Genomic DNA, 16,584 nt, shown 5'->3' with positions numbered 1-16,584 from the left:
CAGGGTCTACTAAAGGTAGGAAGGGGATCCAGGGAGCCCGCGCATCTGAGCAGCCTGCAGGGTTCTCAGCTGGGGTGGGAGAAGCCTCAGATGGCGAGGCCCAGCCTGGGCTCTGGGAGTCAGCAGGCCCCGGTGGGTTCAGCAAGCCATTTTTACGGGCTCCCCAGGTGACCATGGCGCGGTGGAGGGGCGCCAAAGATGGGCTGGGAACAGCTGGAGAGGGTTCCAGCCGTCGGGGTAACCTGGCAGGTGGCTAGACATGGGCCGTGGGGTCGGTGGCCCTTTCGGTGACCAGGATTGTTGCGGGCGTTCTGAGTTGACCCCTGCAGCACACGTAGGCACCCCCCGGGGTGCGGGCTGTCCCCTCTGAGAAGAGCGGCTGGGACTGCGGAGGCGGAGTCCTCAGGCCCAGGCCCGCTCCAAGCTCCAACTGCTGGCTGGGAGGGCAACTTTGGAGATGACCACACAACCCTTCCAGAAAAGTCTGCGCTGCGGGCCCGGGCGTATCCTGTTCGGTTTCCGCAACTCTTGTCTGCCCTGGGGTCCCCGAGAGGGGGTCGTGACGCAGAGCGGGTCTGCTCCGGCTCAGTACCCCCGTGTGGGTTGATTGGCATCCCCGAGCCCCCTCCCCTTAGGGGCCGCGGGCTGGGCACTAGGGGCACGTGGATCCTCGCCCTGCGCCCCTAGCGGCGCGGGCAGGGGCGAAGAGGGGCGCGAGGGAGGCGGGGGCGGGACGGAAGCGGGCCCCGAGCGGCGGGGCGGGGCGAGCAGGCTTAGCCCCGCCCCCGGCCCCTGCAGCCCGGGCGCGGGGCCCCTGGCGCTCAGTCGTGGGCGCTGGCTGCAGCGAGCGGTCGCACCGCTGGAGCGACCCGGGAGCCGGCGCCGAGTGCGGCGCCCGCAGGAGCCCCGTCCCCGCGCCCCCGCCGCCTTGCCCACGGTGAGTGCCGCGGACTCCTGCCCGGCCGTCGAAGCCCAGCCCGGCGCCCCGCCGGTGGACCGCGCTCGCCGCCACCCCGGGGCGCCGGGAGGTCGCCAAGACGCGCCGTCGGCACCGGGGAGACGAGGCCGGCGCGCGCTTGGAGGAGCGGAGCCTCGGAGCGGGAGACGGTGCGCACTGCAGAGGGGCGGGGGAACCAGACCTTCCAGCCGCGGAGGGCGCGGGGCTCCAAGACCACCGCCCCACCCCCCCGACATGCGCAGGGTCACTACGCTCGGACCCGGCGCCCTATCCCCGGGGGAAGCCGCAGGTGGGCGGGGACCGAAGACTCCGAGACCCTCCACGGGGTTTCCCAGTCCACCCTCCAGCGATTAAGACGCCCCTGAGCCCAGCCCGCTCCCCCTCCTCCGGATCCTGGCAGGACCCCTTGTTTTCCCCAAATTCCTCCCGGCGTCTGGGTGGGTCCCCCAAAATACACCCTTTCCAGGCTTCCAAACTGTCCCCGAACCGAACACCCACCAATGAGAGAAGCACCCCGACAGAACTGGGGTGGGGGCGAGGTCCGAGCGGGGGTCGGGAGGAAGGGGCGAGCTGGGAGCCTGTCCCTGAGAGAAGTGGGAGGGGTGAGCAGGTCAGAGGGACCGGCTGGCCAGGTGGGAGGGGACCTCTGAGGAAGATCGTACGGGCACTTCATTTTAAATGCGTTCATTCTAGAAGCATCTCGCCAACATTTTACTGCTGGTCTCCGGCTTCAGAGCTCTAGGTCCGCCCGCGGAATTGTTTACAATACAGACCTCAGACCCCTCCCTTGGACTGGGTGGGGAGGAGATCCCAGTGAGCAGAGCTTCTAAGAGGCGTTGCAGGCGGGCTGCGGGACGCACTGCGGCCGCACTGTGTGCAGCGGAGCACTGTGCAGGGAGTCAGCGGAGGGGGGCAGCCGGAAACCCCCTAGGAGAGTGAAGGGGGCCAGCTGGGGGCTGGGCTGGGCAGTAGGGAGAGCCAGGTGGCCAGGCCAGACCTTCTGCTGCCCCCTTACACATGCCAGGGGCAGCATCGGTGGATGCCCTACCCCTAAGTCCCCAGGGACCGGTTTCAGTGAGCGGCCCCAGCGCCCTGAGGGTGTTGATTCACGTCCAGGGCGGCCAGTGGGCTGCTGGGGATTCTTCTAGAAGACCAGGCTGGCTCTCCAGTTCAGCCCCACTGCTTTAGACCTGCCTCCTTCAGTGCTAGCCCCCAGGTGGGCTAGCAGAGACAGCTGGGCTTTGAGCCCTGGGTTCTGGGCAAGTCACCCCATCACTGGGATGTGAAATGCGAGTGACATCACTTTGCAGAGTGATCCTTTCCCACTCAACCCCAGGCCTTGGGCACAGCCCTGAAACACAGCAGGCATATTGCTTTCGGCTGGGTCTTGGTGCCTGTAGGGCGTCCAGCTCCTTGGCTGGCCTCGCTTTGTTCATTGGACAAACTGGAGCCGGTGGCCAGGCCTGAGCGGGGATACAGGTGTTTCCTGCTCAGAGCTTCTGGCCAGGCCTGGGTGGGACTGAGACACGAAAAGTTCAGGAAGGAGTCCTCTGGGGTCCGTCAGACAGACAGGGGGTCCCCTGAAGCCTGTACCCTGCTCACTCTGCCCCATGCACGCCGAGAGCCCCTGGCAGCCAGTGAGTGCTCCCTAGAGATCGGCCCCACGCTCTCTGTCCATGACAGCTCTGAGTGGGTGCTGGCTGGCCCCAGGGCCCAGGCTGCCGGGTGCAGCGAGTCTGTGGCTGTACAGGCAGCCCAGGGGTTCCCAGGGGACAGAGAGGGCTTCTGAGCTCCCAGGAAAAGCCTCTGCACCCGGACACCGCTGCTGCCTCCCTCCTGGGCACAGGCTGAGATGGGAGCAGGGAGGGGCCCACCTGGACCTGGGATTCAGGACGAGCCAAGAGCTTAGCGCCTGGATGCCAGAGCCTGGGAGGCCGTGACTCTATCCCGGGCTGCCTGCTGGCTGTGTTGACCCTGGGCTTCATGAGCCTGGGGTCTCGGTTTCCTGGTCTAGGTGCGGGGAGCAGAGTGTCACTTCCTATCCAGGGCTGGTCTGAGGAGGGGGCCCCCCTTGCCTTGAACACTCTCGTCTCACCAAGAAAGCCTCCCACCCTGCAGCTCAGGCCACTTGGCTCCTGCGTCATCTTTGTCTCCGGGACTGTGAGCCCTGGAGCCCCCATCACACGTAGACGCAGCTGGCGGTTACCCTGGCAACAGCTCAAGCAGTGGCTGCTCCCTCGCTTTGGGGGGCTGTTGGGGAAGCAGCGTCTTCCAGTCAGCTAGAGAGGAAAAGGGGACCCGTGACACCCAGCCCCCAGGGACCTCACAGCTCTCTGGGCTGCCGAGCCCGCAGCAGGGGTAGGGGCTCCCTGGGGCAAGCACCAATTGGCGTGAAGGGGGCCCAGGGCTGCTGGAGGCCGAGGCACCCCTCCTCCTGTCCCAGCTCTCGGGTCTGGCCGGATGGGTTCCCCTGGCCCTGCAGCTCCAGGATTGGAGGATCAGGGACTGAGATGAGGAGCTGAGAGCTGGCGGGGGTCACATACCGGCGATGGCAGCCCAGGTACCACCCCCCCAGAGATACACCCGGCTTGCTCGAAAAGTCTGTCCTGGACCCTCAAGGTGGCAGGTGTGCCTGGCCCCACTGTCCCAGCAGAGGGTGACCATCCGGGAGAAGGTCAAGGCTATAAATGAGGACGTGCCAGCACTCACATGGCCCCTGGCAGTGGGCACACAGGGCGGGGTGGGTCTCCCTGGCTACCCCACTGCCAGGGACCTGTGAGAGCCCAGCAAGTAGAGCTGGATCTGGCGGGGTCCCCATTTCCTATTTTGTCAAATGAAAAGGACAGGCTCTGGCTGACGTGCCTGGCCTGGGTGGCGGGGGGCGCCCTCAAGAGTGGACAAGGACAGGACCCAGGCAGTGGGCAGGTCCCCAGGTGAGCCAAGGGGAACATGGCGTGTCCAGCACACAGAGGCCAGCAAGCCAGGGCCAGGGAGCCCAATAGGTGGCACTGAGGGGCAGAGGTGGCGCAGGAGAGGGTCTTTGCTTTGACCTGTTGACTTTCAGCGTGGGAACAGGAGACCATGAGACCACCTTGTGAGACGTTGTGGGGGCAGGGGTATCGGGAGGCCAAGGCCGGAGGTAGTTGCCTGGGCCAGGTCACGGGGTGGAAGAGGCGGACTGCAGGGCCCTTGGTGGCTTCCCCCCGAGGTCTGCAGGGGGCACGAGCACCCGCAAGGTGTGAGGGGGTTGGAGTCAGCAGTGACAGCCGTGCGCCCCTCAGGGGCGTCCCAGGGCCGGGCCCCCTGGACAGGAAGGTGTCCCCCGAGCAGGTCCCACTCCCCTTCTGCAAAGTGTGGGCTGTGGGGCCGCAGCCCCTGTCTGCTCCCAGGGCCTGTGTTGCCATAGCAACTGAGCCACCACGCAGCATCCTGCCTGGAGTAGCCTAGATGTCACCCTGGGGCACGGGAATTCTTCTTGCCAAGGGAGGAATGGGGGCTGGGCCTGGCGGCCCCCGCCTGTGTGTCCCCTGAGACCAGCTCAGTCCGAATCATTCTGGTCTGGGGAGCCCAAACCTGCGGGGAGGCAGGGCTTGGACTGAGCAAGTCTGCAGCCTTGGGAGGGTTGGAGCCCATGGCCCCAGCAGTAAGCACCTCTGAGTTCCAGGTCACACCTCTGTCACTGCTCAGGGTGGCACCTGATGTGACCACAGGGGACAGTAAGGCGGGGTTCTCTGCCCACAGATCACCCGCCATGTCCACGTTGCTGGAGATCAAGAGCAGCGTGCTCAGGCAGGTGCAGGTGTGCCCATCCTTCCGCCGGAGGACGGAGGAGGAGCCGGCCAGCGGCAGTGCCGACCCGCCGGAGCCCACAGCCGGGGCCTGGTGGGTGCCCCCCAGCCCACTCCCTTCCTCCCCTGACCTCACACACCAGCACGGCCCCTGGGGGAAGCCCAGGAGGCTCTGAACCCAAGGCTGTGGAGGGCATCACACTGCACCCCCAGCTGTTCAGAGACCCGGGGATCCCTTTGAGTCATGTGGGCTGGCACGTGCTCTGAGCTGCAGCGTCTGGAGGGTCTGCTGACCCCGAGTGTGGCCTTTCTTGCAGGAAACCCGGAGATGGTGTGGAGTTCTTCGCCCAGATGCGCCTCATCCTGAAGAAGGGGGAGGGCAGACAGGGGCTCCCGTGCCCTGAGGTGCGGACACTGCGGGCCCTACTGCCCCTAATGGGCCCGGGCTGGCCTCCCCAGCAGCTGCTCCGTGCTCCCCTCCCTCCCTCCCTGGAGCACTCCCTGCCAGGGAGCCACGGAGACCCTCACCCCCCGGCGCCCCTCACAGGTCCTGCTGCGCAGCAGCTCACCTGCCCCCGCAGAGCCCGTGGACCCCAGCCGTGGCCTGAGAACTTTGAGCCAAGAGGAGGTAAGGGGGTGGGGGTGTCTGGGGAGGGTGGGCCGACCTCCCCATGGGAGTGAGCAGAGGTCAGGGGTGGGGAGGGACCCCTGGTGGAGGCCCCAAAGGTGCAAAGGCGCAGAGGCAGAGACCAGGCTCTGCCAGTGGGAGGAGCGGCTGGGGGCTGGGCAGAGAGGGTGCGTCCGAGGAGCCGAGAGCCCCTGCAGTCGGGACTCAGGGCCCACGTCCCCACTTACAGGTGGACATGCTCTACGAGGAGGCTCTGTACACGGTCCTTCACCGCGCAGGCACCATGGGCCCCGACCAGGTGGATGACGAGGAGGCCCTGCTGAGCTACCTGCAGCAGGTGAGCCCCAGGCCCCGCCCACTCGGCTGGCCCGGCCCCACTGTCTCTGGGGGTGGCTGAGACACTTTCCCCACCTGCTTGTGTTACTGTCGTCTCAACACACAGAGTTGCCCTATGTACATAACACACATACAGGTGCTCAGGCAGACACACATAGGCTGACAGGCATGTCCAGAAAGGTGGACAGACACACAGACACATTCAAACAGAAGAACACACAGATGGACACAGCTACAAAGAATATCGGAAAAGACAGGTAGACAGATGTAGGACTCACACAGAAGGATGGACAGACACACAGAGAAAGGTAGGAAGGACAGATCCCTTTCTTCCTGCTGCATGTGCTCCCCCTGCCCCGTGAAGCCCCCGGGATGGTAACTGGTCTGCTTCAAGGGCCCCTGGTCCTCACACCTGCCGGCCTGCAGGTGTTCGGCACCGGCCCCGAGGAGCACGCCACGGCTGTGGAGCGCGTGAAGAAGGCCAAGGTGAGGCTGCTGCCCGATGGGCAGATGCTGCCCTCGCAGTGCTTGTGGGCAGAGGCTCAGGGTGGAGGGGTGCAGGGCCAGCCGTGTCAGGCCCACACCGAGCCCCAGAGACCGTCACTGCCCCCCACCTGCAGGCACCCACCTATGCCCTTAAAGTCTCCGTCATGCGTGCCAAGAACCTGCTGGCCAAAGACCCCAACGGTGAGTGGGGGGCCAGCCGGGTCTGGGGGCCACGGGGGCGGGGCTGGGACTGAGGCACCCACCATCTCCTAGGCTTCAGTGACCCGTACTGCATGCTGGGCATCCTGCCGGCCTCAGGCGCCGTGCGGGAGCCTAGCCCGCACAAGGAACAGCGCTTCAGCTTCCGCAAGGGCAGCAAGCGAGGTGGCCCGCTGCCAGCCAAGTGCATCCAGGTCACCGAGGTCAAGAGCAGCACCCTGAACCCCGTGTGGAAGGAGCACTTCCTCTTGTAAGGCCCCTTGTCCAGTTGGGCAGCGGGGTGGCTGGGCGGGGTCTGCGGCGGTGCCGGCTGGTCCTGGAGCAGCTGCACCCATAGGTGGTCTCAGTGCCTGCCCCTGGGAACCGAAGGGCTGGTCCTGTGCCCACTTTCCAGAGCAGGAGACTGAGGCTCAGAAATTGTCCCTGCCCCAGCACTGGGCAGGGCATCACCTGGACCCTCCGGGGCACTTCTCTGTTCTTCTTACAGTGAGATCGAGGACGTGGGCACAGACCAGCTGCACCTGGACATCTGGTAGAGGCCCCTGTGCCCTGCAGGGGTGCGGGCGCCTCTGGTCTGGGCGGAGCGGGAGGGGGCAATCAGAGCCAGGCTGAGCTGCAGACAAGCCAGGCCCCCCACTCCCTCCAGGGATCACGACGATGATGTGTCCCTGGTGGAAGCGTGCAGGAAGCTGAATGAGGTCATCGGCCTGAAGGGCGTGAGCAGGTGGGGCAGCAGGACCCTCCCACGCACAGGGGCCAGCGGGTGTGGGCTCCTCAGGGGCCACAGGCCTGAAGCCATCCTGCTGCCCCCAGGTATTTCAAACAGATTGTCAAGTCTGCCCGCGCAAATGGGACAGCGGGGCCCACGGAGGACCACACTGATGACTTCCTGGGGTGCCTCAACATACCCGTCCGGGTGAGTGGGCTGGCAGTTTTGCTTGCCGAATGGTTGCTCCTGGGTGTCCCACCTGGTGTTGGCAGCAGTCCTGCCCCACTGCTGCTATGTCCCGTGATACCCCAGCAGCTTCCCATCCTTCCTGAGCTGGGGCTGGGGGAACATCATGCTGCAAGTGGGGAGGGACAGCCTCCAGGAACCTCTAGTGTCCAGGCACCCCTGAGTGCCCTTGTGCTGGTCGCCAGCGTTCAGTGGGAAGTAGAGGCCTGTTTCTCCTGCCGTCCCAGAGACAGTCTGTGCAGGGAGGGAGCGTTAGGCAGAACCACCAATCTGAACTCCCTTCCCCTAGGAGGTGCCTGTGGCTGGGGAGGACCGCTGGTTCAAGCTGGAACCGCGCTCTAGCGCCTCCCGGGTGCAGGGTGACTGCCAATTGATCCTCAAGCTGATCACCACACAGGTGGGAGCCAAGGGCCCCCCTCCTGCAGCCCTGCACCCTAGCCCATAGGCTCGGGAAGGGCTACTGACCAGCCGGCCCTGCGTTCCAGAGGGACACGAACATGAGCCAGCGTGGGCGGTCGGGCTTCCTGTCGTACCTGCTGCTGCTCAACCGTCTGCTACAGTTCGAGCACCGAGCCGAGGAGGTAGCGCCAACCTCCGGCCCCAGGGCCAGCCAGGGGCGGCTGGGGAGGGCGAGGCGGGGAGGCCAGGGACCTGGGGGCCGAGAGGGGATGGGGGTCTCCCGCCTCCACCCACGGCCAGCCCGTCCCCCAGCCCAACTCGAGCAGCTGGCGTGGCGAGCTCAGCGGGCCTGCGGCCACCGTGCTCTGTCTGCACGGCGCACAGAGCAACCTGTCGGCGCTGCAGCTGGCTGTGCTGTGAGTGGGCGGGGCCGCGTCGCGAGGGGTGGGGCCTAGGCGCAACGGGGCTAGGTGGGCTAGGCCTGCCGCAGGGGGCGGGGCGGGGCGGGGCGGGGCGGGGCGGGGGCGGGGTCTGGGAAGGGGTGGGGCTATCAGTCGGAGGGGCACGGGTCCCCTGCTGGGTCGGGCCCCTGACGCAGCTACCCTGAGCCTGGGCTGGGGCCCCGCAGGCACTGGCAGGTCAGCAGCCGCCACCATCAGACCCGCACCCTGGACTACGGCTACCTGCTGGGGCTGCTAGAAGACCTGCAGGCTCACTGGGAGGAGGCGGGCTCGCTGCCCCAGGAGCAGGTGGGCTCGCATGAAAATGCTCCTGGAGGGTGTGCCGGGGGGCTGTTCAGGCTGGGACAAGCAGGGACAGGACCGCCAGAGTCCTGCCCTGCTGGGGTGCATAGCCTGTGGGAGTGGTAGGGGGTTAAAAATAAGCGGACAAAGCGCGGGACTTAAGAGAGAGCAGCTGCTGTGCGGTCCCAGGACAGGGCTGTGCGATACCAAGAGGGAGTCCCGCGGGAGGCAGGCCGTGCGGCTTCAGCCCCGCGAGCAGCGGAGGGAGTGGGCCGCAAGGAAGGAGGCGCAGCTCGTGCTGCGAAGGCCCTGGGGGCGTCTGTGTCTCCAGGGGGCGCTGTGGAGGCTGGAGAGGGCACCGGGGCGAGGCCAGTGGGGTTGGAGGCCCGTAGTAGGGAAGGTGCTCTTCAGGGCAGGGCCTTGCAGACCGGCTGCTTTTGACGAGGAGCGGGCACTCAGCAGTCCGTTCTGAAGGGCCCTGTCCCTCAGGAGGAGGGCCTGGCAGACAGCTTCTCGGCCTTCTCTGAGTTTGGGCTTCAGCTGCTGCGACAGCTCCGGGACTACTTTCCTGCCACTAACAGCACAGCTGTGTACCGCCTGGAGCTGCTGTTGAAGTGGGTGCAGCCACTCATCTGTGGGTGGGGGTTGGGGCTGGGGGACTGGGTGGGGCAGCCCCCAGTCAGCTGCAACCCCTCGCCCAGGTGTCTTGGCAAGCTGCAGCTCTTCCAGCCTTCGTTTGAGATTTGCCCCTTCGAGACGGAGCTAAACATGGACGTTGCTGCTGCCCTGAAGGTGCGTCTGGTAGCTGGGTCTGGGCTAACTGCCCATCCTTGCCCGTGCCCCTGCCCTCAGGCTGGACCTGTGGAACCACGCACACTTGCCCTTCTTCCCTCCCACCCAACACGCTTCCTCGGCACTTCCCTTGCAGAGAGGCAACCGTGAGTGGTTCGACAAGCTCCTGAACACCCAAAGTCCTCGTGAGCAGGTGTGGTGGCAGAGTGGGGGGGGCGTGGCCACAGGGGAGGTGCGCGGCCACAGGTGAGTGCAGGCCAGAAGGTCAGTGTGCTGGGCCTCCTTGCAGCCAGGCCCACAGCGCCTCGCCGGGCTGATCAAGCTGGCTGACACCATCTACGAGGACCTGCAGTCCTGCTACGGCATCTACGCCAGCCTCTTCCACAGGTGGGGCCAGGGCTCTCCCTGCTGCCCCTGCACCCAGCCCCTAAAGTGCCACCACTCAGCTGGGGAGCAGGGCGAGCAGGTATCTGAGGTGTGTCCTTTGCAGCATCATCAAGGTCGACTTCTTCACCCTCACCTTTCGGCAGCTGGAGCGTCTGGTGAGGAGGGGGCGTGGGGAGAGCCCCCTGGCTGGGAAGGGGCCTGGGGTTCCTTGTTGCCACCAGCCTGAGTCCACCCTCCTGGGCAGGTGGCTGAAGAGGCCTGGGTGCTGACAGAGGAGCTGAGCCCCAAGATGACCCTGGAGGTGGCCTTGGGGCTCTTTGAGCTCTACCTGACCCTGGCGGACATCCAGCGCTTTTGGAGCAGCATTCCGGGCCGGTGGGTGCCCTGCCCCACCTGTCCTCCAGTCTCCTCTTGGAGGGCTCTCTGTGCAGTCTCCCCAGGGCCTCTGCAGGCTGGGAACCTGGGACATGTTGGCTCAAGGTGTTTGATCAGGGTGAGCGCTGACGGGCCTCCCACTGCAGGGACAGCCGTTCCCTCGCCCTGGCCGGCATCCATGCCCCATTCCTGCCTGCTGTGAAGCTTTGGCTGCAGGTGCTGCGGGACCAAACCAAGTGGAGGCTTCAGGGAGCCGTGGATGTGGACACAGTGAGTGAGCTCTCAGACTTGAGGGGGCTGGGCTCATCTGGGCTCCCCCCAACCTGGGCCTCCTCCTGCTTCCTAGCTGGAGCCCATGGATGCCTCCTCCAAGCACAGCAGCTCTGCGGCCACTGCCAGCCTCTGCTTCAGCCACATCCAGGAGCTGTGGGCCTGCCTGGCATGGCCTGACCCCGCCCAGGCCCAGACACTAGGCACCCAGCTCAGCCAGGTGGGGACTACCCACCAAGAGGAGATTGGGGTCTGGGTGCAGAAGGGACATGGCCCACAGCTCCTGAGCCCCCGTCTTCCACCCCAGGACCTGTGTGAAGCCGCCCTCTTCTACACAGAGCTGCTGCGAAAGAAGGTGGATGCTCAGCCTGGGGCAGCTGGAGAGGCAGTGAGCGAGCCCGTGAGCAGGGGGGGCGCAGGAGTGGGGGATGGAGGCCTGGGGTGGCCACCACCCGGCTGCCAGCCCACGCATGTCCGTCACACCTCCCCAGCTCTGCGTGGTCCTCAACGACGTGGAGCTCCTCCGCAAGGCTGCTGGCCAGGCACTGCGTGGCCTGGCGTGGCCGGAGGGGGCTGCGGGGCTTGAGGGCACGCTCCCGCGGCCCCTGCTCAGCTGCACACAGGCCCTGGACGAGGACCTGCAGCGGGAGGCCCGAACCGTGACAGCACACCTGACCTCCAAGGTGGCAGGGCCGGTGGGCTGGGGCAGGAGCCAGCTGCCCCTCCCTGCACCCGTGTTGCTAAGCACCACTCTCCTGCTCTCCCACAGATGGTGGGTGATGTCAGGAAGTATGTGCAGCACGTCAGCCTCTCGCCGGACTCCATCCAGAATGACGAGGTGAGTGCCCGGCCAGCAAGGTCTTGGGCTTGGTGGGGAATGCGTGTGTGCACTGGGGCCCAGTCCTAGCCTGAGGACCCTACCTGCAGGCCGTGGCCCCCCTTCTGAAGTACCTGGATGAGAAACTGGCTCTGCTGAATGCCTCACTGGTGAAGGAAAACCTTAACAGGTATGGTCCTGGGCGGGTGGGCAGAGCAGGGCTGGCCCATGGTCGGGTCACAGATGCTGAGCATCCTGCAGGGTGCTGGAGGCCCTCTGGGAGCTGCTGCTGCAGGCCATTCTGCAGGCTCTGGGAGCAAACCGAGACGTGTCTGCCGACTTCTACGGGCGCTTCCACTTCACACTGGAGGTAGGGCCCCATGGAAGAGCCTTTCCTGCCTGAACTCCTGGTTCCTGGCCCCTCTGCCCTTGCCCCCTGGCAATAAGACTGCTGACCCTTCCAGCTGCACGCCCCCCTCCGGCCTGGTCCCCAGCCCAGACACTCCTCCTCTGGGAAGCCATCAGGCAGCATCTCTTTCCCTGAGTCTGCTGAGTCAGCAGCATCTGGGCCACCTGTTCTGACAGCTGTCTGGCTTTGGGTGCCCTCATGTCCCCAAGCTTCCTGGCAGTTTCTGATAACGGCCCAGGTATGAGTGGCTCTGCCTTGGGCTCCAGACAGCCCAGGCCGGGTGCTGCTTGAGGCTCCATTCCTTCCCACTCTCTGTCTCCAGCACCCACCCCGCCCCTGATACCTTTTCTTTCTTGCCCCACCCCAGGCCCTGGTCAACTTTTTCCACGCTGAGGGCCAGGGTCTGCCCCTGGAGAGCCTGAGAGATGGAAGTTACAAGGTAAGGTTTGGCCCTGGGGCCTCTGACAGAGGAAGGGGGAGGGGCGGACACCTGAGACCCAGGTTTGAGTTCAGCCCCGCCCTGCGCGTGAAATGGGGCCGGTGAGGAGCTCCGGTAACACCAGGCGCCGCCTCCTCCCTGCAGAGGCTGGAGGAGGAGCTGCGCCTGCACCAGTGCTCCACGCGGGAGTGCATCGAGCAGTACTACCTGGACAAGCTCAAGCAGGTAGTGCGGCCCAGGTGCGCGCACGAGGCTCCGCCCCCAACGACCCCGAGCTCGTCTCACCGGCTCCTGGCCTTTCCACAGAGATCCATGGAACACAACCGGTTCGGGCGCCTGAGCGTCCGCTGCCACTACGAGGCGGCCGAGCAGCGGCTGGCGGTGGAGGTGCTGCACGCCGCCGACCTGCTCCCCCTGGACGCCAACGGTGCGGGCGAGCGGTGGGGAGGGCTGCCACCGGGCGGGGCGGGGCTGGCGGCGGTGTGCGCTCACAGCCGTGTCCCCAGGCCTAAGCGACCCCTTTGTGATCGTGGAGCTGGGCCCGCCGCACCTTTTCCCGCTGGTCCGCAGCCAGAGGACCCAGGTCAAGAGCCGGACGCTGCACCCCGTATACGACGAGCTCTTCTACTTGTGAGTGTCCCTCCCCACCCTGCCGGCCCGGAGTGGGGAGCAGGGCTCCAGATAACCACCCACCTCCCCTCTCCCCACGCAGCTCCGTGCCCGCAGAGGCCTGCCGCCGCCGTGGCGCCTGCGTGCTGTTCACCGTCATGGACCATGACTGGCTGTCCACTAACGACTTCGCGGGGGAGGCAGCCCTGGGCCTGGGCAGCGTTGGTGGCGTCGCGAGGCCCCAGGTGGGAGGGAGCGCGAGGGCCAGCCAGCCGGTCACCCTGCACCTGCGCCGGCCGCGAGCCCAGGGTGAGTGAGCTTCCGGCGGGGCGGGGCCAGCCGGGCCGATGCTGGCCCCGCCCCCTGCAGAGCCCAGGGTGACTGAGCAGTGAGGGCGGGGCCAGCAGGACTGACACCGCCCCCGCCCCCGCCCGCAGTGAGGTCCGCGCTTCGGATGCTGGAGGGTCGCCCCAACAAGGAGGCGCAGGAATTTGTCAAGAGGCTCCGGGAGCTGGAGAAGTACATGGAGGCGGACCCCTGAGCCCTGCGGGCGAGAGCCAAGCCCTCCACACGTCCCGCGCTGTTGTCTCGCCTTGTGGTCAGCTCTGTGCAGCTGGGCCATGGCGCCCTGTCCCGCTTCATGGTGTGTGTTCCGTGGCTGGACTCGCCGGCTCCCTTCTGCCCCACCACGTCTGTGCGGTGTGTGCTGTGAACTGTGCCCAATAAGCCCTACCCTACTGGATCTGGACAGCCGACTGGACGAGCCCTGGCCACCAGGTGAGCTTCCCATTTCCCCTCAGGTTCCACGGCCTCAGGGTGGGAGGACCCTGGTCTTAAGGCAAGGTTCTCAGTTGGGGGCCTTGCCCCCAGGGGACGTTAGGCAGGGGGGATCAGTCACACCTGGTGATTGGTGGCTGTGCTGTTGGCATCAGTGGGTAGAGGCTAGAAGTGTGGTTTGACATCCTGCCATGAGCCCTCCTCCCAACATAGAATTGTTCACCCGTAAATGTCACCAGTAACCAGGGAAGACCTCTGTCCTGGGCCTCTCTGGGGTCAGGGCAGAGTCTCCCTAAGCGGAGAGGCTGGAAGGTCTGAGTTTGGAGTCTGGACAATCCAGGCCTCAGAGGGAGAGGTGAACACCCGCAGCGCCCCCACCTTCTCTGGGGATGCCCCCCGCTCCAAGAGGGCATATGGAAGGGGTTCTCCTGAGAGCTCCACAGGTCTCCAGTCCCCACCCAGCCCACAGGCCCAGGAGAGGGACCTCTGCGGTCATTGTGGGAGGCTGAGGATGTCACGCCAGGCTGATTGGGTTAGTGTAAGGCACTCTGTGCCAACTGTCTGGCCATCTCCTTTTCATGAATGCACAGCATCCACACAAGACCTACCCAGGGGTCCCATCTCTACACCCCAGGCTCTCTAGGCAGGATGTGGCTCACTAGAGGCCGAGTGCCGAGAAGCAGAGGCTCACGCGGGGGTCTTCTTGGCTTGCAGCTTCATTGGGAGGGCTCTGAGGCAGGACCCAGAGCAAGGCTGGGTAAGAAGCGCCGGGAAAGAGCCCAGTCCGAGTCCAGTCCTGCTCGCAGCTGCACGGCCTGCGGCCGCCAGGCCCGTGTGTGTTCCCACAGGCTCCACTGCCATCCCCAGATGTCCTCGTCACTCCGCCTCCAAAATACACACCTCTGCAACGTTCAGTCTCTCTGCCGTTTCTTGACTCCTTTCCAAATCTCTGTGGGGACCCTGGCTTCAGCCCCTTGCTCAGCAGTCTCCTCCTCTTCTGGGCTGCTGCTGCTGTCTCCCCCACTGTCAGGGTCAGGCCCAAGTTCCTCAGACTCATCTTCAGTGTCACTGTCAGCACCATCTCTGGGCAGCCTAAGAGAGAGGGGTATGTCCACTGGCCTCCCCGACACACCTACTCACTCACCAGAGCCCCCAAGCTGAGGACAGATTCCTACTCCCCATCCTCTCAAAGTGGAAACCCCTCCAGCTTCCCTTCTCTGCAGTCAGAAAACCATCCTGATGTTTAAGACAGTCCCCAACCCTGCAGAAGGAGGGGCTGAGATCAGAGGTGGAGGAGAGCCTTGAGTCAAGGCTATCATGACGCTGGGGGACCTACCGGGAGCCAGTCATGGGCCGATTGGGGTTTGCAAACTCTCGCCCTGAGTCCACATCAAAGGGATCTGAATGGAAGAATCAAGGAGGAAAGCGGCCTGAAGTAGGAGTCTCACAGCTGTGGCAGGAAGGTCTTCCCAACCCCAGGGCTTCTCAAGGGAGGGGGCAGGCCTGGAGGGTCCTGGCTCCCACCTGGGGGGTAGGTGTCCCTGCCAGGCCTCACCGATTTCCTCCTCTTCGGGGTGCTCCTTGGCTTGGGCCAGGAACTCCTGCTCTGCCTGCAGCACCTCCTCTGGGCTGCTGCAGGCCGCATATTTGTCCAGAAGCTGGCGATTCAGATCCAGAAAGCCTTTACCCCACTTGAATTTCCGCAGCAAAATGACAGCGAGGTCTGAGAAGCCTGTCGGTGCAGGAAGCCTATGGATGTAGACAGTCCCTCTCCTGCCCCCCAGGAACTGACAGTCCCGCCAATACTGGCCCACAGCCCTCTGCAGCCCACCAAGTCCCTCTCCCCACAGGGCGTCTCACGGGACTGCCCGTCTGAGCCTCCGTGTGGACCTTAAGTTCTCAGGGGATGAGCTGGGTTAACAGGGCTCTGGGGGCCGTTGTGCCCTGACGACAGCCTGACAAGTTCTTGGAGGCCAATGGTCTGTTCTGTCTCCACCTCCGCCTCTCAGGGAGAGGACTAAAGTGGGAGCTGGGAGGAAACCCTGGCCACCACCCAGCACGTGGTCAGGCTCCTCCCGGGACTGGCAGCAAAAGCACACCGACTCCCAGCTGCCAGGCCCTGACACTCACCCAGGATGCAGAAGGTGGCAGCAAAGGCCTCCACGCAGGACAGCCTGCAGGGCCGGCCATAGTTCACAGGGTTGGCAGCCACCAAGTGGGGCAGGAGCCGCAAGTGGCTCCCACGCATCTTCCCAAATGGAGTCTCATCCAGTCTGGCCCAGGAGCAGTCGATGACAGCGACCCCAGACTGTGCCACCAAGTGTCTGCCAAGAGCAGTGTAGGGCTTGGTTCTGGGTTTAACTGGGTGCTGGCCCCAGGGCAGCTATGTCCTAGGAGACTGGCCGCCCTGGGGATTCAGGGGCATCATTCAAGGACTCTCACGGGCTAAGCATCTGAGGCAACTGGGGGAAAGCTGTTCCTCCATGAGGCTTTTATTCACTCAACAAATGTTCACTATTGCCTGCTACCTCCTGGGTTCTGTCCTAGGCAACGGGGGCCAACTAGACAGATAACACAAACAGGTGAGCCCTGAAGGGAAATATGCGCCAAGGCTGGGCGCTAATTAAGAAGAGTCCGAGCAGGCCCACTCCGTTTCCCCGCACCCAGTCCTCTCGAGCCTACCTGTCTGCGGGGGACACGTATTGGGAGCCCACGGGGCTGAGCACGAGGCCGCCGAACCTGTGGCCCAGGCGCAGGCAGCGCACCAGCCCCAGGCGGGCCAGCTTGCGGCCGGTGCAGCGCCGGGGGTCGCAGTGGCCCAACTCCCACATGGCCAGCGTGCAGGGCAGCTGCGCCGGGCCCGGGCCGCCCTGGTCCTCAGGGGCCTCTGGCTCCACGGACGCTGCGGCGGGCAGAGAAGGGAACCCGGCCTCAGGCGCGGCTCCGCGGCCCGACCCTCGGCCCCCAACAGGATCACGCCCCACTCACCGCGCAGCGCGGCGCCCACTTCCTCGGCGAAGGCCTCCAGGGAGCGGCCCGCTGGGCGCCGAGCACGGCCGCCCTCCGCGCCCTGCCCGCGCGAGGCCCTCCGGCGGCCCATAGCGAGAAGCCGGGCCCACTACGCCTACCGCGTCTCCGCTCCTCCGGCGGCCAAGTTGTGCGCCGGCACCATTTCCGGTTCAGGTCCCCATGTGACC

At 65.4% G+C, this 16,584-nt stretch overlaps 2 protein-coding genes across 5 annotated transcripts; one reads left to right on the top strand and one right to left on the bottom strand.

Moving 5' to 3' along the window:
* The first annotated feature begins 820 nt into the window (after positions 1 to 820).
* On the top strand, positions 821 to 14,301 carry BAIAP3 (BAI1 associated protein 3). Of its 4 annotated transcripts, none has more exons than XM_027527838.1 (35): positions 822 to 937; positions 4,700 to 4,840; positions 5,064 to 5,151; positions 5,294 to 5,374; positions 5,604 to 5,711; positions 6,137 to 6,196; positions 6,331 to 6,397; positions 6,470 to 6,665; positions 6,903 to 6,947; positions 7,062 to 7,139; positions 7,229 to 7,331; positions 7,660 to 7,767; positions 7,856 to 7,951; positions 8,082 to 8,185; positions 8,398 to 8,518; positions 9,002 to 9,126; positions 9,214 to 9,304; positions 9,441 to 9,497; positions 9,594 to 9,691; positions 9,795 to 9,846; positions 9,936 to 10,066; positions 10,213 to 10,336; positions 10,413 to 10,556; positions 10,644 to 10,736; positions 10,828 to 11,019; positions 11,106 to 11,174; positions 11,264 to 11,343; positions 11,415 to 11,523; positions 11,930 to 12,001; positions 12,146 to 12,226; positions 12,308 to 12,428; positions 12,508 to 12,631; positions 12,714 to 12,919; positions 13,048 to 13,387; positions 14,102 to 14,301. In XM_027527838.1, exons 2-34 carry the CDS (start codon positions 4,710 to 4,712, stop codon positions 13,149 to 13,151), a joined length of 3,459 nt encoding a protein of 1,152 aa, XP_027383639.1. In that variant the 5' UTR covers positions 822 to 937; positions 4,700 to 4,709; the 3' UTR covers positions 13,152 to 13,387; positions 14,102 to 14,301. The 4 variants fall into 4 exon arrangements, with proteins under 4 accessions (XP_027383638.1, XP_027383639.1, XP_027383640.1 ...); XM_027527840.1 differs by lacking the exon at positions 822 to 937 and adding an exon at positions 1,003 to 1,107; XM_027527837.1 differs by having other exon boundaries at positions 821 to 937; positions 12,146 to 12,428.
* TSR3 (TSR3, acp transferase ribosome maturation factor) lies at positions 14,086 to 16,571 on the bottom strand. The gene is made up of 6 exons (XM_027527847.1): positions 16,376 to 16,571; positions 16,070 to 16,289; positions 15,518 to 15,711; positions 14,943 to 15,119; positions 14,724 to 14,787; positions 14,086 to 14,479 (listed from the first exon to the last, which is right to left on the bottom strand). Exons 1-6 carry the CDS (start codon positions 16,485 to 16,487, stop codon positions 14,299 to 14,301), a joined length of 948 nt encoding a protein of 315 aa, XP_027383648.1. The 5' UTR covers positions 16,488 to 16,571; the 3' UTR covers positions 14,086 to 14,298.
* Between the last annotated feature and the right edge of the window lie 13 nt (positions 16,572 to 16,584).

Source organism: Bos indicus x Bos taurus, chromosome 25 (assembly GCF_003369695.1).
Source record: "Bos indicus x Bos taurus breed Angus x Brahman F1 hybrid chromosome 25, Bos_hybrid_MaternalHap_v2.0, whole genome shotgun sequence".
Lineage (NCBI taxonomy): Eukaryota > Metazoa > Chordata > Mammalia > Artiodactyla > Bovidae > Bos > Bos indicus x Bos taurus.
Note: the sequence above shows the minus strand (reverse complement) of the source record. Positions and strands in the feature narration are given on the sequence as shown.